Source organism: Zootermopsis nevadensis, unplaced genomic scaffold (assembly GCF_977971745.1).
Source record: "Zootermopsis nevadensis isolate Lab colony 2312 unplaced genomic scaffold, Znev_1.0 Znev_ptg000003l, whole genome shotgun sequence".
Lineage (NCBI taxonomy): Eukaryota > Metazoa > Arthropoda > Insecta > Blattodea > Termopsidae > Zootermopsis > Zootermopsis nevadensis.
The window spans coordinates 4,065,221-4,092,295 of NW_028259135.1; the positions used below are offsets into that span (position 1 = coordinate 4,065,221).

General features: G+C 37.6%; 2 protein-coding genes across 3 annotated transcripts; both read right to left on the minus strand.

The window, feature by feature from the left end:
- On the minus strand, positions 1-14,610 carry Nopp140 (nucleolar and coiled-body phosphoprotein 1). 2 transcript variants are annotated; one of them, XM_022081239.1, is made up of 12 exons: positions 14,452-14,610; positions 12,893-13,028; positions 12,092-12,167; positions 11,420-11,589; positions 9,551-9,781; positions 8,070-8,210; positions 6,950-7,102; positions 5,590-5,748; positions 4,294-4,496; positions 3,985-4,053; positions 2,836-2,919; positions 1-399 (listed from the first exon to the last, which is right to left on the minus strand). In XM_022081239.1, exons 1-12 carry the CDS (start codon positions 14,551-14,553, stop codon positions 247-249), a joined length of 1,677 nt encoding a protein of 558 aa, XP_021936931.1. In that variant the 5' UTR covers positions 14,554-14,610; the 3' UTR covers positions 1-246. The 2 variants fall into 2 exon arrangements, with proteins under 2 accessions (XP_021936931.1, XP_087196196.1); XM_087340070.1 differs by lacking the exon at positions 2,836-2,919 and adding an exon at positions 1,644-2,104 and having other exon boundaries at positions 221-399.
- A 1,427-nt stretch (positions 14,611-16,037) lies between these two features.
- On the minus strand, positions 16,038-25,021 carry LOC110838228 (uncharacterized). The gene is made up of 7 exons (XM_022081240.2): positions 24,863-25,021; positions 23,483-23,576; positions 21,728-21,910; positions 21,284-21,447; positions 20,569-20,613; positions 19,610-20,013; positions 16,038-16,452 (listed from the first exon to the last, which is right to left on the minus strand). Exons 1-6 carry the CDS (start codon positions 24,959-24,961, stop codon positions 19,618-19,620), a joined length of 981 nt encoding a protein of 326 aa, XP_021936932.2. The 5' UTR covers positions 24,962-25,021; the 3' UTR covers positions 16,038-16,452; positions 19,610-19,617.
- Positions 25,022-27,075: the final 2,054 nt, after the last annotated feature.

Here is a 27,075-nt window from a genome sequence, read left to right on the forward strand (position 1 = left end):
TAAGAAGTACGTTTTTATTTTCAAAACAGAATTCCTGCAGTGTCAGGAATTTCCTCTTACAACTGTGTATTAGGCTGCAATAATTAATGCTCTTATAATACAAAAGAATGTCACTTCAGCGGAAGCTGGAAGGTACACTTAATACCGATTGCATTCAAGACAGTATATGCCTGCCACTGAAGCAAGATAATCTATGCCATTAAATATTGCATGTGCATAAATGCAGACCTACTTTTATAAATGGTTTCAATCAAATTTAATTGAATTGACTTCCATGGAGATCTGACCTCCACGATAGCTTCCACGTTTCTTCTTTGTTTTTTCATGCCGGAAACTTTTCCCTCGTGTGAACTTGAGATCATGGTTAGCACGTTCTCCCCATGAACCTCGAGCACCTCTCTGCAACAAAAATGTGTGCATTAATTAAATGGGAAATCACAAAGGAAGTGGAAAACATGCATTTTCAATGTTCACATATACCCCACATCTGTTCAACTGTACGATAAAATTAAAGTAACTTTTTAAAATTTGAGCCACATTTCACATAAGAATCATGCGGTTGTAAAATTATAAGTATAATGAACCAATAAGAAAAACTGGGGGAGAATAGCAAACTTTCATTGTAGACTATGATATCAGAGTAGAAATGATCTTCCTTTTGCCAATTTTTATTCACACAATTATATGCTTACAATTACAGAAAAATGAGGCTTAGTTTCATCGTTAAACAGTGCAACAGTTCTCAGAATCCGTCAAATTATGGATGCAGTAATTTTTCTAAGAGGCAAGGTTCTGCCTTTACAACTGAATCATGTTATCACAGACTCCAGATTATCTTGATAACTTTATTTATTTATTGCAAAACCCATACATCCGTGCGTTCAACAGAAAATGTGCTGCAATAGAAAAGGCACTTCACATGTAACATTACTCAATTAATTTGTATAGATATATAACTGATAAGAATTTTAGTATGACGTATGCTTTCCTTCAAATCCTTCAGTATGAACTTAGTAGCAAGTTGATAAACAAAGAAGTAACTCCTTGAAGATGAAGTTTAAATTATACTTAAGAATTCATTGCACATCACAAAGAAAACACATTTTTCTCAATATTGAAGATAAATTGGTTAACACTGTTTTAAGAAATGCCTGTTTCTAATTGAAATTATAAAGAACCCAGAAATGCAAATTGCACCATTGCTGATTGTTAAAGCACATAGTACATGTAGTAATTTAAATGGTTAATGATTTCCACCAACACAGGTTGCTACCAAATTTGTCAGATGTACAAAATTTCACATATCATCACATTTGTAATCATAAATCTTTCATCCAGAACTCATTTTTATAGCATTAAGTATGGTACTCAGATGAAGACACTTTGTGATATCCAAATAAGTGATTAATAACGAAAATAGAGGGACAAGCAACATTTTGGACATAAAATGTTGTGGATGTTGGATATCCAGTTGAGATTTACATGAATTGAAGACTAGCAAATAATGACTTAATATGAACCTCAGAATGGAAATGGGATTTGATCGTGAACTGCTACAGATATTGCGTTCAGGAATGACTGGATCCAGCAGGCATTTAACTGTATGTCGTTCCTTCCCTCTGTGATAGAATCCATTAACTTACCTTCAAATTTAGTCGTCAAATTTGATTTTCTTGTTTTCATTGCTACCAAACGAGTCCCTCTTCTGGTATCCTCCAGCATTTTCACCACCTCTGAAACCTCCCTGACCTCCTTCACCAAAACTCTTCCTAAAACCTCCCCTATCTCCGCCACGACCACCACTGCCCCTAAAACCTCCCCCCCTTCCCCCTCTGAAATTATCACCCCCATCACTATGCCTAAAGCCTCCTCGGCCACCGCCGAATCCCCCCCGGCCTCCGCCAAATCCCCCCCGGCCACCGCCGAATCCCCCCCGGCCACCTCGGAAACCTCCTCCTCCTCCTCTATCCTGGCCATGAAAACCACCCCGACCACCTCTAAATCCGCCTCTGTTGTCTCTACCGCCAAACGAGCCTCTCCTATCCTCCCAGAAGTTCTTCTTTCCTTCCTCTTTATATCCAGTATCTTGATCTTCATCACCATCCTAAATCCCAACAAGAAGTATTATTAAGACTTGCTGCAAGGCATGAAAGCACACAGCAGGGAACAACAATGAGGCAGCAACATTCAAGATGAGGCACACCATAACCCCCATGCATGCAGACGTTGCAACTTTCAAGTCCGTAAAAATTTGGAAATACCCGACATATTAACGTGAGCTTGAAATAAAAGTAAAGTCAAACCAGAAAAAGTTCTACAATGAAAGTCCATTATGCATGTCCATGTAGAAATGTACTGATTACAAGTAACCATTAGCTCGCAATTGAATGTGAAGCACAGTTTAGTTGAAGAACAGCGTTTAATATTGATAATGAACACAAACAAGCAAACTTGGTAACTAAATGAAATGCACAAACCTGCATCACTGACTGCTTTGCACTGGTGCATGACCACAAAGAACTTGTTTAAACCCGCCTTACTTACAGGTTATGAACAACCTGTACATCCAATTCACGTTTTTAACACACAAATTCAGTTTACTTCCCATCCCCAGAAATAAAATTATCTTCTGCATCAGCATCAGTCAAAGGACTCGACTTACGTATTCTGTGGGGAAGAAACTATGTATCTGCTACTTGCATATATGGACTTTCACTGTATTTGGATAAGTTACGAAGACACAGCAGCAAACTTGTGACATAGCAAGTGCTTAAACGTGATACTTTCATGCGTTGCTTTGGTCTGCTAGTCTTGAAGCATAGGGTTATGGTTTACCTTCTTCTCAAATGCATTGTTTGTAAGTCGAGGGTCAATGTCTACCTCCTCTTCACGTACTCTTCGGAACGGGGAATTCTTTGTCTGGGCACAGAAAAAATTATGTATTCCACACTGATTCAAACATTGTAACAACATCAAATCAAATAACCACATAACTTTACACAGTAAAACAAGAAGTCAAATTATGATACTTGCACAGCTGTGGGTTCATATCCTGTACTAGACAATTTTCATCATTTCCAATCACATGCATTACCAGGATTCAGTAATTCGAGGAAACAAATACAAATTTTACGCTGTTAAGCAAGAGTACATTTCTTCAGCCCTGTTTATAACAAACCGTAAAATACACAAATTAAGAATGCTGATCTGTTGTACGGAAATATAAAACGGGCACCAATTTTAAACAGGAATGTTAATATGTCAATAGAAATACCAACAAATATCTGTCTCCACACATCAGGCAAACAACTACATATATGCCATAAGATGGACCAATGAAGATTTCTGTCTTCTGGGTTGTTGCGCTGTGTAGTCTGGTCGATGATTACCAACGTTTCAGAGGTCATACTGCCTCCGTCATCAGGGCGATGAGTATGAAGATTTCTGTCTTCTGGGTTGTTGCGCTGTGTAGTCTGGTCAATGTTAACCAACGTTTCTGAGGGCATACTGCCTCCATCATCCGGGCAATGAATCGCCCTGATGGCTACACAGCGCGACAACCCAGAAGACAAATCTTCATACTCACCGCTGTGAAAACCTCAAATCTTACATGGACCAATGAGTTTTGAAACATGTCCAATGCCTAATGACATGAATTTATAATACACATGCTTGTATAGAGGTAGAGTTTAAATCACTTACATTTCAATGCCCCTGCTATAAACAAAACCCTGGTGAATTAACTTACCATGCTTCAGTTCATATTCTATGTTTACACAAAAGAAGTTTCTTAGTTCTGCTTTCCATTATTTCCTTGCCTGGAAATTAGATACTCAAAGCGGAGGAGTGGTGGGCGTTGAACCAAATTAATCCATATCACTACCATGTCATAGTTTCCTCAGCAAAAGATGATAGCGAGACCAACTACATATCATGAAGAAGGCAAGGCCAAAAATAGTTAATGAAGACAAAATTACAGCTTACCTTTTCTGTTCCGTTGAAAGAGTTACGACTTTTAACAAAGTTGGAATAAGGCTCAGCAGCTTGTTTTTTCTGAAAGAAAGAAATTGGCATCATCCACAAATCCATCATCAATAAATATTTTTATTTTGGTGTGCCTTGTCCTTTATGTTCCCACAAACAAACAAACAAACAAACATACCCTGTTTTATCTGACACTAGCAGAGATGGATATGAGAGACAAAATATGCAATATACACAACCTCTCTAATTCTACATATATGAACACATACAACCTGAAGAATTGCAAAGTAAATGAATGTAAAAACTCACACTCATGTGTTTTACATCTGTTTCCTCTTCAACACCATTGCCACTGCTGTCTTCAGACTCATCACGATTCTTCCTCTTCTGACGGGCAGGAGTTGGTTTCTTGGATGCTGACTTAGGAGGTTCCTCTTTGTCATCCTCTGAAGAGTCATCAGAATCCTCTGAACTTGACTGTGCTTTCTTAGCCGGTGTTTGTTTTGGCACAACTAAATAAAGAAAACCCTCATATAACTCCGCTAAACATATTTAGAAGCAGAAATAACTTAAGATTTTCTTTGAAAACAAAAGCCAAATCACATCTTCAGTATGTTATAAGTGACTAATCCAATCATCTAGAATAACTGAAATGTTGTACAGTAATTACACATTAATCAGACATTATTCATGACTGCCAGTAAATCACTATTATCACAACATATATATGTTCACTTATGGGCGAGTTCTGAATCCCACTGGACTTCCATCACATCGATCACATGATAATGTTTCACATCTCCTCTTTAAAATAAATGCCGAGAAGAAATCCTACAATCTTCTGAACAGAGCATTAGCCAGTGAATGTTGGCAGAATCTACTGTGTTTTCATACCAGAGTCCAAGTTTTCTTACTGACTGCATCAGTCATCCCAACATGAAATTCTTCATTACTGCTTTACAATTAGAGGACCCACTTTTGAAAAAAAATTATTTACAGGTAAAAAAGCTCACGCATCTTGCGCACACACACACAGGAAAGTGATGATACGCCTGTTTAAGCATCATGAATGTGTTAAAAAATAAAACACACTTCAGTGCATTTACCTACATGCCATGAACTTCATATAAATGCACAATAAGGCTTTCAATTTACACGTTAGTAGCGCCGCTGTCTTAAATTACCATGTACAAAGTGTTAAGCACCGTTCACTATACACCTCACTAGCGACAGTGGTAGTCTGTGAAAAATATTTCACACAATATTAACTGTGATCCTATCAGAACATACTTCCACCATATTTAGCAAAGTTTCTTCCATTTAACGAGAGTTTTAAAAGAATATCAAACCAGTTCATAATAGTAGTTGAATTTACATAGCTTAGAGGTATTTAAATAGACTAGCAGAGAGCCGTAGTGGTATTTAAAGGCGACTACAAAGGATTAAAACGTAGATGTTTCTGGATTACAAGACAAATGATAATCATAACTGGCTCATACAACTCATCTTAACATTTACTGTGTAAAATTTGCCAAAGACCTACCAAACTAAATTAATCACGATCCAAAGACCGGTTCAGGTAAATATGCTTAAAGAACTACCAACCTTTTGCGGGAGTTTTAGCTTGTGTCTCCTCTTCTGAGCTGGAATCATCTGAACTGGACTCTTCTTTCTGTGTCTTTGCAGGATACGGGGTGGATGCATACTTGCTCGACTTCATCGTGACTTGAGGTGTAACTAGAATTTTTGCTTTGTGCTTTGAAGCTGAAAGCCAACAGAACCATGAGCACAAAAAATGTCCAAACTGTTTGCATATTTAACACTTGTGATGAAACACAGTCGTTCTCTATGGACCACTGACAATCATACTGGTCTGAAATGCTATAAAACTCAGAAAAGAGATCTACTTAACTTTGTAATGATGGTCAGTTCCTTTCTGCATGCTATTCACGCTTACTATGAATGATACACCCCACTTAATGGTACCTGCACCTTGTCATGGTGGTGGGGCTTGAGTACCTCAGTGATCCCAAGAGCTATGCTGGCAGTAGCATAGCTACTGGTAGGGCCTCCCTAGGGAGAGGTCAGACTAAGACAGACACCCTGGTCCTTCAGATTGGGGGTTGGTCGCAAGGCTAACAACCTTGCACCGTAAAAAGGAAGATGTTTCGAAACCTCAATCAAGGCATCGGACAGGACCTAACAGAGGACCGAATGGAAGAGGAGAATTGAGGGGGGCATGGACCGGAGAGCCATAGAAGAAGATGAATGATATAAATGGTTCTTATATATCGCTCAACTATAAGGCAATGTCCTACGTAAGCGATAACTAGCGAGCTGGATAAGCAGCATGGGGTGTCATATGACATAAGGGAATCGCTTGTTGTGTCCTGCGTGAGAGACTGCAATAGAAGCACACGGTCTTTCTGCGCATGCACCTTCCCTGTACTGCACAGTCAGAGCTTATCTGCGCATGCGCCTTCCCGGCCAGCGCTGCGATTCGCGCGAAAATATCAAAATATTTGATCTCGGAATCCGGCCGCTTTACTCTCTTGACTGATTCGCTGTAACCTAGGACAGCGCCATGCAAACAGCCAGTTTGATATTTCCGCTTCACCCACGCAAATCGTAGGACACCAGGTAAAAGCCTCCAATCTAAGTTGGAGGCTAAAATTACGAAACAAACCACATGGACTTCACCCCAGAACTGTTTGTTAACCATAGTACCCAATGCAATTAATATTCAAGCTCACGAAAATAAACATATTCAAATATATGCCACAGAATAATGAATGAAAACACACCCCTGTTGGCTTGCCATGACCTATTCTATTACTACATTACCAACAGGCCTTCTAGACATGTTACATAAAACCAAAGATGGATTCAAGGGCTTATAAGTGAGACACGTAAACATGATGTGCTCAAAAAGAAATATCCAATTAAAAAAAGTAGGACGACCAACCCTTTGCAGGAGTTTTAGTTTGCACCTCCTCTTCCGAGCTGGAGTCATCTGAACTGGACTCTTCTTTCTGTGTTTTTGGAACTGGGGTGGCTGCCTGCTTGTTTGACTTATTCAGTTGAGGCGTGACTGGAGATTTTACTGTTTGCTTCGGAGCTGAAAGACATTCGTGCAGAACAGAACCATGAGCATAACTGTGTGAATGTTCAACACTTGTGACCCAGTACAGCAGTTCTCTGTGGACTATTGAAATTCACGCTGGTTTGAAATGCTGAAAAACTGAGAAAATCAATCAGCTTAACTCAAGAGTCTAACATAAGATAAACTCTATAAAATGTGAACAGATATTTTACCACTGTCTTGTCAAAAGCAGGGCCACTGCACCCCAACATCCTCAAAACACATTTTAATTATCCTACATTCTGGCCCAAAATAATGTTAACATTTTCCAGTGTGCCATGGTGGACTTGATGACAAATGTTATTCTACTACGTCCAATGTCAAGTTCAATTCAACTTGCAATTTTACTGATTTTATTTTTTATCGTTATGTCAAGACTCGTCACCTACCAAAAGCCATACAAAGCACTTGAAGTTTGCTGTTGAAGAAACTGCATTCATCAAATGAAATCATGTAATTTAGTAATGGAAACAATACAAAAATAAAACAACTGCACAGATGTATTCAAACAACGGCCATGCTAATTCAAGTTGCCAGCCAGCTGTCTGAATTTTTTCTGGTAAATCCATGTTATGCTAAAACATATAATGGCTATAGGCAGAAATATGACATAGTGGTAAATTGAATAGAAAGCAGCGATGGCAATAATTATATGGGTTAATCAAGTGAGTTGCTGAGCGATAATGATGAGACTGAAAAGGGTTAAATAGGAGATTAATTCATCTAATGAAATAACAGTGAGAATGATTGGCCACTGAAAGGGTGACCTGGGTTTCAAATCTTGTTTGTAGCACCACCGTTTCACCATGATGTCCAGAATAGTAATAGAGATTCCCCAATAGGCACCATGGAATCTTTGCCTGAAGTTAACTACTTCTGAATAGTAGTGACCTGAGAATGAATGAATAGCTTAAACCTTTTACACATAATAGAAGCTACATACCAGGTGTGTCGTCGTCATCATCATCAGAACTATCATCTTCCTCTGAGACGGACTGTGATTTTGCAGGAACTGGTGCAATTTTGACAGAAACTGCCTTTGCTTTAGGTGGAACCTTAACAGTTGGTGTGTCCTCCTCAGAGCCTATAGAAATATTGCAAAACAAATAACATGAACATTAGCAGAAATACAAATTCATTACTAATATTTTATAATTCCATGTTGATATTTTATTTCAAAACCATCCCCGTTATTAGAATATTTCCATGGCAACATGATTTATGTTGAAAAACAACAAACTGTTAGTTTTAACTCTTGAGAAATTGCAAGAGCAAGTCATTGATCTTACTAATGCGACATAAATTCAAATGAAAAAGATCAATGTTTAAAGAAAGAAATCTCATATACAGCACTGATAAGTTTTACAAAATTTACCCATCATGTCACAGTTTCACCCACACAAAATTAATATACAGAGTGTCTACAATGGAACGCCCTGATTTTGGAGAGTTTGTAAAAATAGACAAATGGTTTTTTCAAGTCTTAAGGGTCTCCTGCGTACTACAGGTGTTCAAATTCCTGCCTAAATTCTTAGGCCACCTCACAGGCCACCCTTGGGGCACTGTTGTCATTTCACGCAAAGATGGCGTCAGCTCAGGAGAAGGCACGAGTTGTGTGGTTTTCTGAGTGTAAGTCTATTGTGAGGGTGCAAAGGGAGTTTCGTGTTTATCAGAAAGCAGCACCAGACACCAAGAGGATCAAAGCATGACACAAGTTTCTGGAGACTGGGAGCATCTTGAAAAGGCATGGAGGAGGCGGCAACGTGGCTCCGATGAGAAGGTAGAGAACGTCTGTCAAGCGTTCATCCGAAGTCCAAGGAAGTCAATTCGTCGGGCTTCACGGGAACTGCAGATGCCACGAGCGACTGTGCGGTTGCGTCCCTATGCAGCGAGCTCTGAATGCAACATTTCCAGGCTGTTGGATAGGACGAGATGGAAGCTGTCGGTACCACCACTCCGGACATGTTGCAGCGGACCTGGGTGGAACTCAATTACAGGCTAGATATCCTACGTGTCACCAACGGTGCTCATGTACAAGTGTATTGATGTTTTTAATTAAACTTGATGTGTTGTGTGACTGATATTTGTCAATAAATAGGCCATATCTCTATTCCTTACTTCCTGAGAATGTGATAAAATTCGGGCATTTCATTGTAGACATCCTGTATTACTATTACACTTCCACACTTCATTCATTATAACAGGGAATATATTTCACAAAAGAAAACAAAAAGTACTTGCAAGTGTTACAAAGCTTTTCGACTTGCTTTCAATAAGCAATCTGGAACTGTGAACAAGTCAACAAATTACACTATATGGGCTGAAGAAGTGGGGTTCGATTCCTGGGATGGGAAGGGAACAAGTTTCTATAAATAAATTTGAATTGAAAAATATACTATCTGAAACTGAAATTCACACACTTACTGTCATCAGAATCCTCTGAATTGGATTCCTGTTGTTTGGCTAGTGCTGCAGGTTTTGTTGGGGGTCTGCTTGGAGACTTACTGGAAAGCTTGGGTACTACTTTAACTTTTGGCTCATCCTCATCAGATGATTCTTCTTCACTTGAAGATTCTTGTTTCTTCTGAACTACAGGTGCCTTCTTAGGGATTTTTTGCCCAGCAGGAGATTTTGTAGGCGGAGTCTTGACTGGCACTACAGAAAAAAACAACTTCAAATGACATTACCTACAATTTGAAGTTAACCCCTTATGTTGAAATACTAAGCGAGAGAAGTAGCATAGGATGCCTGCCATTTTTAGCAACACTGAGTCACAGCACGAACACTTCAAGTAACTTAGACTTATTATTTTAAATTGACATGAAGAGGTGGCACATGAATCTTAACTTTCAAGTCACTGCCTTACTGATTATGTATACATATAGAACTTTGTTTTTGTCAAATTGTTGAATATGCAATAATGCTTTTGGTTCTTCTACTGCTGCAGCTTAATATCAATGCAAAATAAAATCTAAATAATGTCTGAAACTCCAATTATACTCAGGCAAAGTGAGATGGTCTGATTGCCTTGATGACAAATGCTATAGCTGTGTGTTACCAGCATCTTAAGCTGATGAGAATATGGAATACAAAAATGAAATAATCAGTCAATGCACAAGAACAAAGGAAATTCTCCACTGCTTACACTGGAAACATACAGAGAACTTCATAGTCTATGGACTTATACCCAAAGTTTTATGTACAACATTAAAATATAATTTGAATAATTTTTTAACTCGGGAATCATTTAACAAAACAAGAAAATATATACCTGTACAGTGCATTAGTTTTACCAACAGCCAATTACCTTTTCCAGAACAGAAATGTACCAGCAATAGTTGAATGTTCCAAGACTGATGTGATATGGAAAGTACAAACACTATTCGTGTTAATAATATAGTAAGTACTTATTAGTTTTAACAAAACGGAATGGGGTATAAAGCAAACTTATATTTTTTTGAAGATATCCGTCTTCTGGGTTGTTGCGCTGTGTAGTCTGGTCGATGTTTACCAACGTTTCAGAGGTCATACTGCCTCCGTCATCAGGGCGATGAATATATTTTTATATTTTTTTATTTCAGTCAACACTTTCTTAATCAAGGCAGATGAGTTTAAGAGAGGCTGTACTGGAGAAATATAACTCAATACAGTTTGCGGCAGGAGGGGGGAAAATCCCTCAAAAGCCAGTTCCTAGATGATGGGGGATATTACCAAGAAGAAATGTGTTGTGAGGCTCTGAAATTGATGAGGACTGTATCTGAAGGCCGGCTTTGGTATTAGCAGCACATACCTTTAGTTTTATTATCAGAGGTAGTGAACATTTATCAAACAGGAAAAGGGAATTTAAACCCCCATACTATAGGGCAATTTAATATAACGGTGGTATATTACTGTGGCACATTGGCAAATGGAATATATGTAAGCAGTGATACATGGTTAATAAAGTTTAATGTACAACAGGAAAACACGGGAGCCAGGACAGTTGTCAGTATAGTGACTAGCTACGGGCTGAGGTGACCAGGGTTCGATCCCGACAGGGGCAGAGGACTGTTCCTCTAGCCTCTGCGTCCAGACTTGCTCTGGGGTCCACCCAGCCTCCTGTCCAATGGGTACCGGGGGTCCTTTTCCGGGGGTAAAGCGCGGCCGGGGCGTGATGCCAACCACTCACCCCCATCTAGTGCCGAGGTCAAGAAAGAGTAGGAGCTACACCTCCACTCCCCACAAGCACCTACATAGGCGTGTAGTGGGACGCTTTACTTTACAGGAAAACACAAATGTAATGCTATCTGTTACCTTTAGAAGGTGCTGCTTCTTCTTCACTGCTATCATCTTCACTGCTGCTTTCTGCTTGTTTCTTCTGAACTAGAAGCGGTTTAGGAGGAGTCTTTGCTTGTAGGGACTTAGTAACAACTTTTGCTGGTGGACCATCAGAATCATCAGAGCTATATTCTGAGCTTGAATCTCTGTGAAAGAATCCAATACAACTGAAAAGCAACTATAACACAAAATGTAATCCTATTACACACAACAATGTTGTCACACTGCACTTTCATACAGGTAAAGTTTATACACGGTACAGAATACAGAACATTTCTGAAACCACTTCCACTAAAACCCCTAGTGAGAAAAGTGATTCAGATATTTTTCAACAGCTTCTCAAATGGAAGCTCTGTATCAAATGTAGATATTTAAAATTAGCAGGGGAGGGGGAAAAAACCCAAAAAAACCCCATAAAGGTGACATCTGTGGACACCAAACCATGGGACTTTGAATTTAAATTGTTCTCACAATGCTACTGAACTTCAAGCTGTTTGAAGCGCATATAAGTGGTCCCTACACACGACAAATACAACTGGTTCTTTATATTTAAATTTATGTACAAGTCAAGAAGCAATTCAAATTTTTCAAGCTGTTCTTGAAACCAAATCAAGCAAAGCAGAACAAACTGATTTTCATTTTACTTACTTTTTTGCAGGTGGCTTTATTCCTACTTTGCCGTTAAGTGGGGTAACTGGCTTCTTAGGAGTTTTTTCATCAGATTCTGTAACAGATAATACATAAACCATACCTGGCCAACAGGAATCTGCATATTTCTCATGCCAAACATATCTAAAAACACAAATGAGGGAAGTGCCATTGGAATATGGCACCAAGTCAGCATTAAGCCAGTTTCACATAGAAGCAGATTTTACTGCAAGATCAAAGTCCTCATTTCTGAAGCTGGCTTTGCAAACGTGAAGAATGAAAAGCAACAATGCAGTCTGAAGTCAGCATACCCATCACCACTATAAAATTGCTGGGCCTTTTTAGACTGACAACTAGATAGTTGCACTGTGTAGTTATATGGTTGAACAGCAGTATTTTGATGCAACATGCTGTCTCCATCTTCACAACCAAACTTTTAATTCTTCCCTTACTATAATGCTCTCTGGCTTTCTGGAGTAAAATAGTGTGATAAGATTTAATCACAAGCAGCTATCCTTTCTATGCAATCTTTTCCTTCTTCAATATGTGAATTTCCAGCAGTTTTGGTTCATATTAATATGCTTTGGCACCCACATGGTAGACATTTTTTGTATCCACAGTACTCATAAAAAATCATTTTAGATGAGTAGGGGGAAAGGTGTCAAATATGAGCCAATAGCAAATAGCCCTTTCAGGTAACAATAGGGGAAGGTAAGCATGGTCAAGATGAACTACAGGCAGACACTTGATCCACAGGACACTTGCTCTGAAATCATAAATGACATGCAACACACAACATACCTGAACTGGAGTCAGATGACTCAGATTTCTTTGGAACCCCATGACCCTGTACTTGAACTTTTTTCTTCGGTGATGAGTTTGTTTGGTAATGTTTATAAATATCAAGGATAGTAGGAGAACCTTTTGCTAGAGGACTCTGAAATAAAGAAATAAATAATTATAAACAAAATGAAATAATGCAGCACAGGTAACATCAACAACACCCTGCAGTTGTATCTATGGTTAAAAAATAGTGAAGACAAGTCATATGGTAAAAAGACAATGTGTCAAAAACAAATATCAAGTAATGGGAAAATATTCAGTGTGTTGATTACATATGTGTAAAGCTCACTTCTATTAGTCACTAAACACCTGTTCTTGTAACTAGTTAACCATGAGCATTCTCTGTATTTGTATCCAATCATGGTAACATATCGTTCTGAATACAAAATGTTTCATGCTTACAACTATATTAAAAAATCTAATGATAAATGTACAACTGTACTTGGTCTAGATATAAGTTAGTACAGACATGCAACACCATTAAATACACTCAAGAATCATATAAGAATTCCATATTTGAATAATGATGATGAGTGATCTACGACTAGCCAGAACAAGTAACTATAGTATCGGTTGCTGAGTGAGCCCCAGACCTAGTCTGGATGGTGTAGGAAGGAGAAGTAAGATTTCTGGAACCGAACCATCATCATTCGGAAACAACCTAGTCAGTATATTGCATGAGCCATCCTGGCTCAATATGATGTGTCAGGAAATTTTATCTGCAGTATCTGGACTAACTTGTAAAGAATAACCTGTATTTTTAAGGTGTACAAAAAGTAAAACAAAATCAAGACCTTTCCACTTTTTTTTCCTGCCTACGGTTATTAAAAGAAATATAGTGTTTTTATTAAACCTGAAACACTAGAAGTGGTAAGCATAGGAAAGGAGGGATGGATGATTTCAGTGGATGTGTTCTTTCTACCACACTACTCTGATTTTGATATCGATTCTAATTAAGGCAACTGTGACGAAATTTACAGTAATTCCTACATTTTGCACATATAAAATATATGAAATCCAACGTCATCACAGAATACTATATAATGGTATACCAATGAATACAATAGAAATATATTTTTTTGGTAATACAATAATGCCGGGAATCGAACGATTTTAGAAGCCCAACAATGAATATGGCTTGGAACAAAATGTGTGAAAGATGTGTTAGAACGCACAAGATGTGAACAACTGTGCTTTAACAGGAATGAACACAATTCCTCAAAATATTTCTCTTAAATGATATGGAGAAATAACCTGCCATGTTTGGACCAAAACTCTGCAATACACACACATTACAAATGAGTGCATAACATAAATAAAAAAGGTAATGTTCTCTGCAAACCATACATAGAATCGTATATTTCTACGGTTTAAACAGGAATCTCAAAAGCAAAGGTCGAGAACGGTATAACCACGTGGTATATTACCAAGAACATGCGAACCTAGTTAGTTACGAATTTCGAAGTACTATACAGTTGAAAAAATGTATGCAATATTCAGTTGGCAGGAATACTTACCGCCTTTGTCTTTTTTTGAAATATGTATGCAAGTGAAGTGTCTTTCTTCAACAAATAATCATATACCAACGCAGCAACTCCAACTTCTTCCCCGGCTGCCATGTTGAACAAAATTACAAAAGATCTGTATAACTACATACAAACCTAGAACACGGTAGCGTGGGGGATGACGTCAACGCAAAGAGATCTCGAATTTTGGAGGCACACTTGAATTTCGCCATCCTTGCAACAAAAGAACGGTGTCTCTCCTATGACAACAAAATAGTTTTGCTCCTGTAGCTACCTTATTACAAATCCACGGATACAATCACACGGTATCGAGATTTGGCACATGAAACGACATGAGTCTGTAAAACAAATTAACAGCAGCAAGACAAGCATCAAATTGTAATTAAATAATTAAGAACAGAAAAAAATTAGGATGTTTTCACACACACAGTGGAATTTGATTAAGAATTACGACTCAGTCCGGAAGTGATGTCACGTGCAATATTATTTGTCAATTGTCTGACAATATACTTCCTAAAGATTTGCAGCAATAAACTTTGGCATGTAAAAGTTATTGCCAAGACTATATTCCGATATCAAATATTTATACATACATTTAGATGGAAGCCAATTGAATGTAGACATACGTAACACCACCCTTCCTTGATACAGCACACCTTACATTAAAAAGTGACACACTGATATCTAGTTTTTCAAATTGTCACAAGCATTGATTAAAGTAACAATTTTAATTGGTATTTTGCTGCACTGCAAGCATGCCTAAAAGATAGGCATTAACTGGGACTGATTGACAAAATTCATAAAGTTCATAACAAGAGCCAGTAAAACAAATTATATGCTTTATGAGCTACATAAAAATTTGTATATAGTTTTAACAATGCTCAGTCCCAACAAACTCATTAATAAACAAAATATTGGTTTTCCTCTTCAGCATACACATCAACATTATACCAGCCACATGAAGATATTTTGTACATGTGAAAGATATAACATTTCAGATCATGTATTGTCACAAATCACTCAATTAAGTGTGCAACTGAGGACAGATCCAACAGAAATGCAATGTTCAGCGAACATAATGAATTTGGATAATTAGGTTAAAAAGTTATCGAGACACAAACAAAAGGTGAGTGTTGGGCCACATTCATGTCATCTTAACTTTTAAAAGCAACTGAAACCCATTTGACAGCATGCCCACTTAGTACCTATGCAACCTGTATATGATGGCAAAAAGAAAAACCAAGCCCATTCTGGAAATCGGACCACATGTTCAGTGTGCACTTACTAACCCAGTTCTTTATGACAGATTTTCTTAAAAAGAGTAGGGAATTGTTATATGGAGAGGTCAGATTCAAAATAACTGGCTCAAATACAGCTTCAGGCAGAACAAGTTCTGTTTCCTGTGTGCGAGGATCAATACAGAATATGGAAGTCAAAGAAGGAACAATCAACCAACAGAACAAGAAAGTTGAAAATATGGTCATCAAATGTACAAAATCAAAAATGAGCTCAAAATTATTCTAGACATCAGTTCCTTATAAGAGTTATGGTTAAGGGTATGCAAACTATACACAACAAAAACATAAGTATGTTTTATTTCCAATACATAACACCCAGTGTTACAAATTTGTCATAGCTGATCGAGTACCACTGAGGTTACGGTAGTTCACATTTTTATAAAAGAAAAGGATATCCCACTTTTGAGACTGGAAGGAACACAAATACATTCTGATACTTATAAACATGACTGTATCATCTTATGCATTCATGGTAGTCCACACCTGCCACTAATACAAGATTTGTTTCAGTTATGAAACATCGCAACTGGCAGAACCAATCTTGTAAAATCAAATTAAAATAAATTCTCACAAAACTCTGACCTCCAAGTTAACTTTCACATTCCTTTCTTTATTTTTTTATGCCAAGAAACAGTTCTTGTGTGAACTTCATATCATGGTTAGAATGTTCTCCCCAACAACCTCGAGCACCTATCTGCAACAAGGATATTTCATGTTATCAAGAGTACAAGATAGTGGGGGGCACTTACAGCATATATATATATTGTAACCATGTTCAATGGAAATTTATAAAATGTCCATAACTGGCCTAAGACAAACAAAATGTATGCTGTAACATATACAGTGGTCATTATTTTAAGCTGTGTATGTGAAAAAATTAGATTTAAAAAAGAACCAATAGTAACAAAAAATTGATTTCATCATAAAACTTTCAATGTTGGCCTAAAATACAAAACTTCATCTAAATCTACATGTAAGGCAGGTTGTGTGATGAAGTATGTGGACCCACAAGACATTCCCATATAATATTATTTTTCACAAAATAATATACTAGCAGAATGCACAATTTAATTATGCCATTTTGGACAATACAATGCTGAAAAACACCATCAAGGAACCAGATTAACACAATGTGTTATTTATGATAAATTCTTCGATTCTGCCTCAGATCGATGAGCAAGTAGCACACTACAAATGTCTGGATTAAAAGAAAGGCATTCCTGCCGCAGTGCACCGTAGAAACCCATGTGAAATCCTGGGTGACTTAAAACAGACTGAAGGCTGCTGAAGTGACACTGGAGCAAATTCTTTGTTTTTTGTTTTCCTCCTGATAATCAGCATTCTCCTATTGGTCTATATTCACTTATAACCACCTCATCAAGAGCATGACAGCCTTAAACATACAGAACATATTATATACCCTTGGTCTCAAATTAGGGGCTTCATCTCTAACCTGCCACTTGGACTGTCAGATTTTTATCTGAATTAGAAAGGATGCAGAAGCCATTCTGTGTAAAAACTTAGTATCTCTGCATCAAGGAATTAATGAGAACCAGCAAAATGATTTGTTTGTAGCAACAGACCTGCAAAGCCTGAACTTTACTTGGTAGAAAACTAAAAATAAAATCAACAGTGATGATTCTTATGGGTATCTATAAATGCAAATGCATTGTAAAAATACTTCACATCGAACTGCATTCAATGTTAGTGTGCAATCAAGAAGATGAAGAAAAACAGAAGTTCCCCAACCTCACCTTACTAAATGCCTAGACTCAGATGTCACCAAGTGCCAACATCCACAGCCAAGTAACATTAAAATTCTGAACTAACTAATTCTATGAAAGTCCTTCTTGTGAAGCTAACATTCAGGTAGTCAAATTCTCCAGCTTTTATGAAACCCCAAGTTTCATTACTGTGTTCACAACAGCACACCACCAGCCCTATCTTGAGTCACATGAATCCAGGAATGATATTAAAATTACCATTCCATCAATGCCTAGGTCTATCAAGTGGTTATTTCCTTCAGGTTTCCCCCAACATTTTGAACATATCTCATACCACCTATCAGATCATTGATTATATCATCCTAACATTATTTAGTGAAGAGTACAAAATCTGCATGTTATTCCTGCTTGCTGCTAACATATGCAATGCATGGTTTATGGTCTTTGTTGACCAATAACAATGTTACTATCAGTTCCACTAGAATGTGATATTTGGCAGTGCATGTCAAATACAATATCTCAACTGGATTAACTGTCACATTTGTTTCCAATTTGCTTAATTAATGTTGAATTATGTCTATATAGAAAACTAATATTCGACATAAAGGATCATGTTTTTATAACAGTGCTAGAATATGTAGAGGCAGAGGTAATTTTTTACTTTAACTCTAACATACTTTGGGATAAAGGCTATTTGGCTGGTGGCACTCGGAAACAAAGTATGGTTTCCAAACAGTAAGTACTCAAAGGCTATATGAGACTGAGAGAAAACTGAAGAGAAACTAGAAGACACTACTTAACTCTTTGCGGCTCCTTTTAAATACCAATGTGGCTCTCTGCTGGTCTATTTAAATGCCACTAAGCTGTATACATTCAACTACTATTATGAACTGTTTTGATTTTCTTTTTAACTTGCATAAAACGGAAGACACTTTGCTAAATATGGTGGAAATATGTTCTGACAAGTTTACAGCTCCTCTTGTTTGAATACTGACCGTGTGAAATATTTTTCACGGACTGTACCATTGAGATGTGTAATAAGTGTTGCCTTTCAGCTTCCTGTCGTTTGGTAGAGAATAAAGCAAGACCAAGGCGGTAGATATGACTTTGGCGACATCTAAACATCTCTTATTGCATGCAGATATACGATGTATAAGAATTGGATTTCATATTCTCAGAGTTGTTCTTCCTTTCGAGCTAATTGTGTTCGAAAGTTCAAGACCAAGATCAACACCAGGAAAGTGAAACAGAACACGAAGAAGTCATTACACATAAAGAATGCTTGATAAGAAGATGAAAGAATATGCACATGTCAGTGGTAGATTGCTCTATGCGCCAAAAATAATTAAAAAATATAATTTCCTACTGGGAAGATGGGATATTTGTTTTATAATTTTATCAGATATTAAGTACTTCTATTCTAAGTAAATATGATGGCTGAATACATGATGGTATTCCTTCAGTATATGATGTATGGCAAAACACTTGGTGTGGAATCCTGGCTTCCTTGGACACGCGTAAGAAAAAACGACTTTTCTCTCCTGCCTCCTTTCACTATTATAAGGTACACAAAGTCTTACCAGGAAAACTAGGATAGAACTAGTAAAAAGAAGAAGGCTTGAATGATATGCTGACATTGTTTGCCAAATCAAGTAAAAAATGCGTAACTACATGGCGGACTCAGTCTGACATCAGAACGGAACTCAGGTATTTAAATGTCAGACTCAGTACGACAGAGACCGCAAAGGGTTAAGGCTGTTACGAAAATCCTCAAAGTGGAAACAGGGACTTCATATTGCATGGATAAACTGCCAAAGGTCCTGTAGACTGCTGATTTATCTGCATGCCATTCCCTTTTCCACATCCCTAACAAAGTACAATTTTTTGTGTAAACAAACAAGGCATACCAAGCTATCACTGTGATTCAGGACACTAGTCAAATTGTAGGTCCCCTCTGCCAGGCACCTTCTGACAATCTTACCACTCACAGTAGCAGTGTCTCAGATGCCTTCTTCTCACAAATGCAATCTTCACTGCTGGTGACGTGAGAAGAGGCTAGGAAGATTGAAGATACCGTTAACAGGATGCAAGAGCTACAATAACTTCACAGAATGTCTGTAAACTCACCTTAAATCTTAATTTTCTTGCTTTCCTTGCTGCTGAGAGTCCTTCTGGAATCCACCATCCTTTTCACTATTCCTGAAATCTCCCTGGCCACTTTTACCATCAAAACTCTTTCTAAATTCTCCTCTCTGACCTCCACGACCACCTCTTCCCCTGAAACCGCCTCCTCTTCCACCTCTGAAACCATCTCCACCATCACTGTACCTGAAACCCCCTCGGCCACCACGGAAGCCCCCTCGACTACCCCGGAACCCTCCTCGGCCACCTCGGAAGCCGCGCCCTCCCCTATCCTGGCCCCAGGAACCACCCCTACCTCCTCTAAATCCACCTCTACCACGAAATGAGCCTCTCCTATCCTCCCAGGAATTCCTTCTCTCTTCATTTCTTCCTTCATCTTTACTGTCATCCTAAATATCAACAAGAAGACTTACTATAAGGCATGAAAGCATACAACAGGAAATAGCAGGATATTCATGGTGAGACACAAGCTCTATGCAATGCAAACATCACAATACAAGTCATATAAATTTAAAATTCCAAAAATTAACACTAGCATGTGTTTATAACATTAAAAATGCAGTGTTCAAAAGTTTACTCAAAAAGTGTAATATCACTGAAGAAAAAGCAAATCAGCGTGGAAGATATCACATTACTTTTTGAAAACAGTACTTATTCAAAGCAAATCTTTCATGTTTGACAAACAATTTTTAACTTGTGCATCACAACACCGAATATTTTTACTTTCTAGAAATTATATATTATAAAAATGTTCATATATTGCTTAATAATTTACCTACATTATTTGTTGAGTGTAAGTAAAGAATGAAGGCAAACATAAGTACTAATCTTACAATTTATGAATTTCCTGCAGTTTATATAATTTCCATCAATATCCAATACAAAATTCTGTATGATAATGCCAATGCAGTAAATAAAAAAGGAAATATTACATTATAGCTCACCTTTTCTGCTCCATTTACAGAAGAGGGCTTAGCAGCTTGTTTTTTCTGCAAGAGACAAATTTACATTATACACAAATGCCCACATACACTGGACATTACACTACACTCTGCCCTTGAATCTAAAGCTCATTAAATCATACAGTGCAGAAATTTTAGTGACAGCTGTGATATGACCAAATTTATTAAACAAAAATTTTCACTGAGAACTTAAATGTGCCACAGGCTGCAATCTGATTATTCATACAAAGTGAAGGTGCTTCACATGCATGTAACATCCTGATTGTAAAAAGCACACATTCTAAGGCAAACAGGGAATAAAGACTAGATTACTCTTACTTAGATGACTTTCTCAACAATGCATGAAAATGAACATTAATGAAATAGCATCACCACATGCCTTCATCAAGATGATGGTAAATGAAGAAGATGTGAAAAAAACTTATGACTCTTAATTGCTTTCAAATGTTTTAAAATACTTGAATCAAGCAGGAATTATAAACTACTACACTAAATTGCATTGTTATAAAATCTCTGCGCAATTTCCTCAAATAACAATGTGACCTGAAAGCTTTGTTCCATCAAAAAGTTTGTCATTATTAATTCTGAGTGAAATGTCCTTTATATTTGCTCCAGAGGACAATGGACATCCTTCCTACTCCTGTAAACAACATTTACATTCTAACAAAGATAATATCAAATGGATAAAAACACTCACACTTTTGTGTTTAGTATCCTCTTCTTTGTCCTCAACAAACACATTCTTTCTCTTCTTAGTAACGGGCTTGGTTTCTGCCGACTCTTCAGATGAAGAGCCGCCTTGTTCCACGTCTAAAGCATCTCTGGCACCATCAGAATCAGCTTCTGCTTCATTTGATAATACTGTTTTTGCAAACAAGTAAAAGAAATTTCCCATATAATAAATTCCTCAAATTTACAGGCATAAACAATCCATTTTCATAGTACACAGTGCAGCTTATATGAGATTTTCAGATTCTCATGGTGGTAAATATGAAGACGGCTATCTTCTGGGTTGTTTGAGAGGATGCAGACTGAGAAAGCCCACCATAACAGGTATCACATAATCTTGCTTGGGATATAACTGAGTTACCTAATACACAGAAATTGCTTTAATATTTTACACATGACAGAAAGTACATACCTTGTGAGTCATCAACATCACCGTCATCATCATCATCATCATCCTCGTCGTCATCATCTTCATCCTCATGATCAACCTCAAGCTCATCGTCATCTGAACTACCGCCTTCCTCTGAACTGAAATGTGATCTTGCAGAAACAGCCTTTCCTTTTGATGTACTGACAGGAACATCTTCATCAGAACCTACATACATTGTCAAACAAATGCTACAAACATACGAAACAAGCCAAACTCATAGCAACATTTTGGCACTTTTCATGCTGGTTTATTATATGAAAAAAATCTATTTGTTAGCCTCCTTGGAGCATTTACATCCAGCCATGTAGTCTTGATTGACAGTGCCTCAAATATAAATTAATGGCTTAACTTAAATTATGTCTTACCTATCAAGAATAATGTAGTCAGTTTCACATTGAAAGTGTGATTAAATGGGCATAACTCATGACTTTTTAAGTGTTCTGTCAACCATGTGTTTACTGAATTAAAAGTGAGCACACTTCACTTATGCCACAAGGGCATATAAAAAGCACAGAAGTAAAGCTCATACTTCCTAGAACCTGGCAACAGACTGGGGAGAAGCATTATATTCATGGCTGAATAATTTACTCTTGAGTAAAGATTTTTGGTCCCTGTGCTAACAAAAAGAATGTGCTTACCTATGTCCTAAAAGAGGGCACGAAAGTACACAGGGAAAGTTATGGAAGCACACTATATACAGTATTATACAAAATAAGACAGTCAACACCCTCCACTGATTTGTATATAGGATAGTAGAAAGCACAATAAAATACAGTGAAACCTCGATGCATCGTTTTCGGCGGGGGTGGGAAATAAAAATGATGAATGCGGGAAAGCATTAAAATTTTTAAAAAAACAATGTTTCTCTTTCAAAGTTACTTCTTTTTACCAAAAAAGTCTTTAATGGACAACTGGTTTGTCGAAACTTTACGTTTTAGACCAAACAGAGCACTTTCAACGTTCAAAATGTTTTCCTCGTCACGTTCACTAATATTATGCGCATAAGAGAACGACTTCACTTTTGCCAATGCAGCATGTGCTTCGGCAAAACTCGGCAAAGCTTTGGGCTCGCATTCGTCGTCTTCCTCTTCCTCACCACTCCCACCCCCTTCGCGAACAATAACAGGAAGAATGAAAATACTGTCACTGCCGAACTCAACGAAACGTAGCTGTAGAAGACCCTGAACCGCTGGAAACGAGATGAACCAGAAGAATGAAAAGTTTCGCTCGCCTTTCCTTTGTACTTGTAATAAAAGCATTTGTGAAGAAATTCACAGTGCACATGCCACCTGGCATCGCTGGAACGAAATATGAGTGCACCCTAATTAAAATCGTAAAATTTCTGACAATGAGCACCGCCACTCACTCCAACTATCACCCCTGCACCGCTGACCCTCATTCCAAAAGAATGTGCTGGTTGGGCGACATAACAGGTTACCGCTACTGTGTATTCCAAAAACATTATGCGTCTTTCGGTATTAATTTATCTCTAAACCCAGCATTTTAAATTCTCAGAAACGATCATTGCGGGAAAATTGTGGGCCGGGACTAAGATTTTTGAACGATCGATGCGATAAAACGATGGTTCGAGGAACGATAGATGCGGGAAAATGTAACATTATTTTATATGGGATGTATTCGGGACCGAACAAAACGGACGATGCATCCGGGAAAACAATAGTTCCGGGAACGATGGATAGAGATTTCACTGTATCAACAGATTCTCAAATAACATACCTGAATCCGAGTTAGATGACTCAGCTTTCGGTATAGTTTTTTGGTAAAATTTAACAACCTCGAATAAACTCGGTGATCCTTTTGCCAATGGCCTCTGAAATGACAGAACAAAATTATAAATAAAAAAAGCCAGACCACAGGCACATTAACCACAAAACAATCTGCATGGTGTTTAAAACTCCTGCGTGATATTCAGGAGGTCCCAGGATCATATCTTGGCCTATAACTGGTGTTCATGGTTTCCCTCAGTCCAAACAGTTGAATGCTGGCATAATACTTTAAATACACTGTAATCACTTCCTTCTAAATCCTTTCAAATTCATCATCCACAATCACCCTACCATTTCACACCACCTATGCAGTTGAAACAATTGAAAATCAATTATGTTTCCATGCAACTAAGACAATATGCAAGACTATGAAAATATTCAATACATGCTGATAGCTAAAGCATGGCAACACTTCTGAAGTGCAAATAACTAGAGTCATTTCCTTTTCTTGTGAAGTTTGGGTGAAAAACAATCAGATGAATGCTATGCAATAGAGTGGGCTGACTGTATTCATTTGCTTGCTGGCAGGTTCCATTCGGACCACATGCTAAAGAGCTCACAACTGCTGCTTAATGTATCTTGCAGCCAAGTGAGGTAGTTCAGACTCACACTGGCTAAATTACAATGCCCTGAACTGCTCAGGGCAGAAAAGTCTCATAACTTCCAGCTACTACAGAAGGCTTCAGCTGTGCCCACCCTGTTAGCTTTTGTGGTTCGCTGTTGTATTTCCCAGCAAAGTCATGCTTCATAAGGACTGAACCAGAGTGCTGCAAGATGCTAGAATAGGGCGGGAAACCTATCATGAGTGCAATGTGCAGCTGCCTATTCTACATTATAATCCTGTAGTATTGTTCTGATGATTTATTTGTTCTTGGAGGACTTCACTTGACGGGAGGAGTTTCCGACTCTTCAGAAACAGTACCGGCTCGTAAAAGAAAAGTTTATAATCAATAAAAGGAAGAGGCAAAATATGCACATCTCAGACTGTAAGACCAGTAATGTTGGTATGGTTCTGATAGGTTAACCAAATAAACAATCAATTTTATTTAGTTCTTTGTGAAGTTACGGGAAAACCAACACCCAGCCACGTGTAGTAAACGCACATACCGAGCTGAAAGTACATCATTAAAAAGTACACAACATACATATCCATTCACACCACCTTTGTCTTCGCACAGTCTTCAACAAATAATCACATTCTAATCATGCATTCATTCCTTTTCAACATTATGAAAAAAAGTCGAAAACCACGTGGTACTATAAAATATTTATCAAGCTCAAGCTACACCAATAAAATGCACATAAAATAATTTCGTGTGTATATACATACTGCCTTTGTCTTCTTCTTAAATGTTTGTGCAAGAGAAGTGTCCTTTTTCAACAAATAATCATACACCAATCCAGCAACAACTTCATTGATAGACGCCATGACGAACAACGACGCCAAGATCTTACCAGAAAACGAAGTGGGTGGGATCACAGATAAAAGCGGGATGACGTCAAAACAAGGAGACTGTGTTTTTGGATGCACGTTCAATTCGGTATTCCATGCATCTTTTACGACTGTAAAGTAGAGTTCTCTGGTGTCAAATGCGTAGAACCTTAGGAAAAGTTACCGTGTTGATGTACATGAATAAATGACGGTATTTCACACCTGTATATAAGATTAGTGGTAAAGTAAATGGAGGCATTAATTTTCATCCCACCTTCGTATTATCTTCTACAGAAGTCACATACAAACACTGTCAAGTTTTCAGAGGGCATGACCAAAACTTCATCATATAACTCCATGGAATTCTCACTTTGTGCCAATATAGTATAGTGAAACCTCTCTAAGTTGGACACTTGGGATTCCACGAAAATGTGTCCATCTTACAGATGTGTCCAAAATAGAGGGAAAGAGAAAAATCATATTGATGACAATATAAAATGTTTACTTACATACACTAAATACTGTAGGCTTCCTTGAATTAAGAATTAATGACAATAGTATTAATAATAATAATAATATTTTGAAGCCCACTCCCATGCATTGCACATTACACCCCAGCCTCAATAACATTTTCTAAAATTTATTACACCAATTTTCGCTTCCCATCTCAAAAAGAAAAATTACATTTCTGTTACCATAGTCTGAACTCAAATGCAAGCACAGTACTGATGGAGTTAAAACTGTGTCTTCTGCAATACTGTAGTCCAGTAAAGGGTTCAGCAAAAGAATAGTTAAAACACTTGCAATGCATTCCAATGATGGGTTCAATGTCCATAAGATAATCCTCCAGAGAGGAGGCATTCAACGGTCAGAAATTCAAAATAACAAAATATGTAAAAGCTTTGAAGCTAAGTGCATGAACCTGTCCAACATACAACAAAAGGGGTGTTCAAATTCCAGGACAAAGGGGTGTCCAAGATATAGGGCATTGTGGACATGTAAAATTATAGGATATTTGCTGGTTCCAATTAAAAGTGTCCAATATGAAGGGGTGTCCAACTTGAGGGATTTTACTGTATATGCTTTATATTGTATCCAAATTAATTAAGAGTTTTAGCAAACAAGAAAACTACAGTATCACTTTGGGAATCGGGGGGGGGGGGGGGGGGGGTATTCTATGGATTCACTTAATTTTAGTTTTTGCTGTTCTTTTGAAGCTTTCATTATTTCCCTCATATATGTTCCACCAACTTCTGTACCAGTAATTATGATCATACATTTATTCATAACATTCAACAATCTCTCTTCTAGATGCTCTAGCAGTAACCAGCAATATTTGTCTAAAATCAGCTAACAATACAATCCCATCCCCCAAATCTGTACTACTATTTATTAACACTTTACCAATCTCTTTCTTAGAAACAATACACTGGCATCATTGGAGCCTCATCATATGTGAATAAAATTCCCTTTCAATTTAAATTTGAAGATTCATGACTGATATTGGAATTTTAAAAATAGACTGTTGTTTGACTTCCATTAAGAGTAGGGACTAATACCAGTTGAGGTATGTGATGATACATCCTTGTTGCCTGTAAAGCACACAAAGTCCATTGTTTCCAGCACACTTTGCGTTCTCCTTTACAAACAGCACATGAAACTCCAACAAACAACTTCTGGTAATGGTTTAGTTTTTCTTTATTAACATCAATTTTGATTTGTTTCTCCAAAATGTCAACACATTTTTCAGACAGCAGCGTGACATTCAGTCATGTCCACTTGAATTGATTCCATAGTAAAACAAATGGAAATGAAACATTCAAGTTGAGAAGACAACAAACACAGAGCAACATCTAATGAAATATTTTTATATTCATAGGCAACTAGAAGACTTAATTTGCTATCTACTGCCAAAGGATGCAAATTTAATTCACTATTCTTAAAAACACTGGCATGTCACAACGTTACATAAAATAAAGTAAGCAATAAAGGGTAACTGTTTCTACTTACTCAGTATGTTCTCCTCCACATGGTATCACAACCCAGAGGACCACCATGGATGAACAAAACTCTTACCACTGCTGACATGCAACTTTTACTTGAGGACATCA

Bases quoted from the DNA above. Each gene is read 5' to 3' on its own strand.
- Nopp140 (XM_087340070.1), bottom strand. From the start codon at position 14,553: ATGGCAGCCGGGGAAGAAGTTGGAGTTGCTGCGTTGGTATATGATTAT. The intron at 4,497-5,589 runs GTTGGTAGTTCT...TTCTTTATTTAG, and splicing joins AGCTAAAACTCCCGCAAAAG to TTGTGCCAAAACAAACACCG. The intron at 2,105-3,984 runs GTAAGCTGTAAT...GTTGGGATTTAG, and splicing joins CTTTCAACGGAACAGAAAAG to GATGGTGATGAAGATCAAGA.
- LOC110838228 (XM_022081240.2), bottom strand. From the start codon at position 24,961: ATGGCGTCTATCAATGAAGTTGTTGCTGGATTGGTGTATGATTATTTG. The intron at 21,448-21,727 runs GTATGTACTTTC...TTGCAAAAACAG, and splicing joins TGATGTTGATGACTCACAAG to TATTATCAAATGAAGCAGAA. The intron at 20,014-20,568 runs GTGAGCTATAAT...GTTGATATTTAG, and splicing joins CTGTAAATGGAGCAGAAAAG to GATGACAGTAAAGATGAAGG.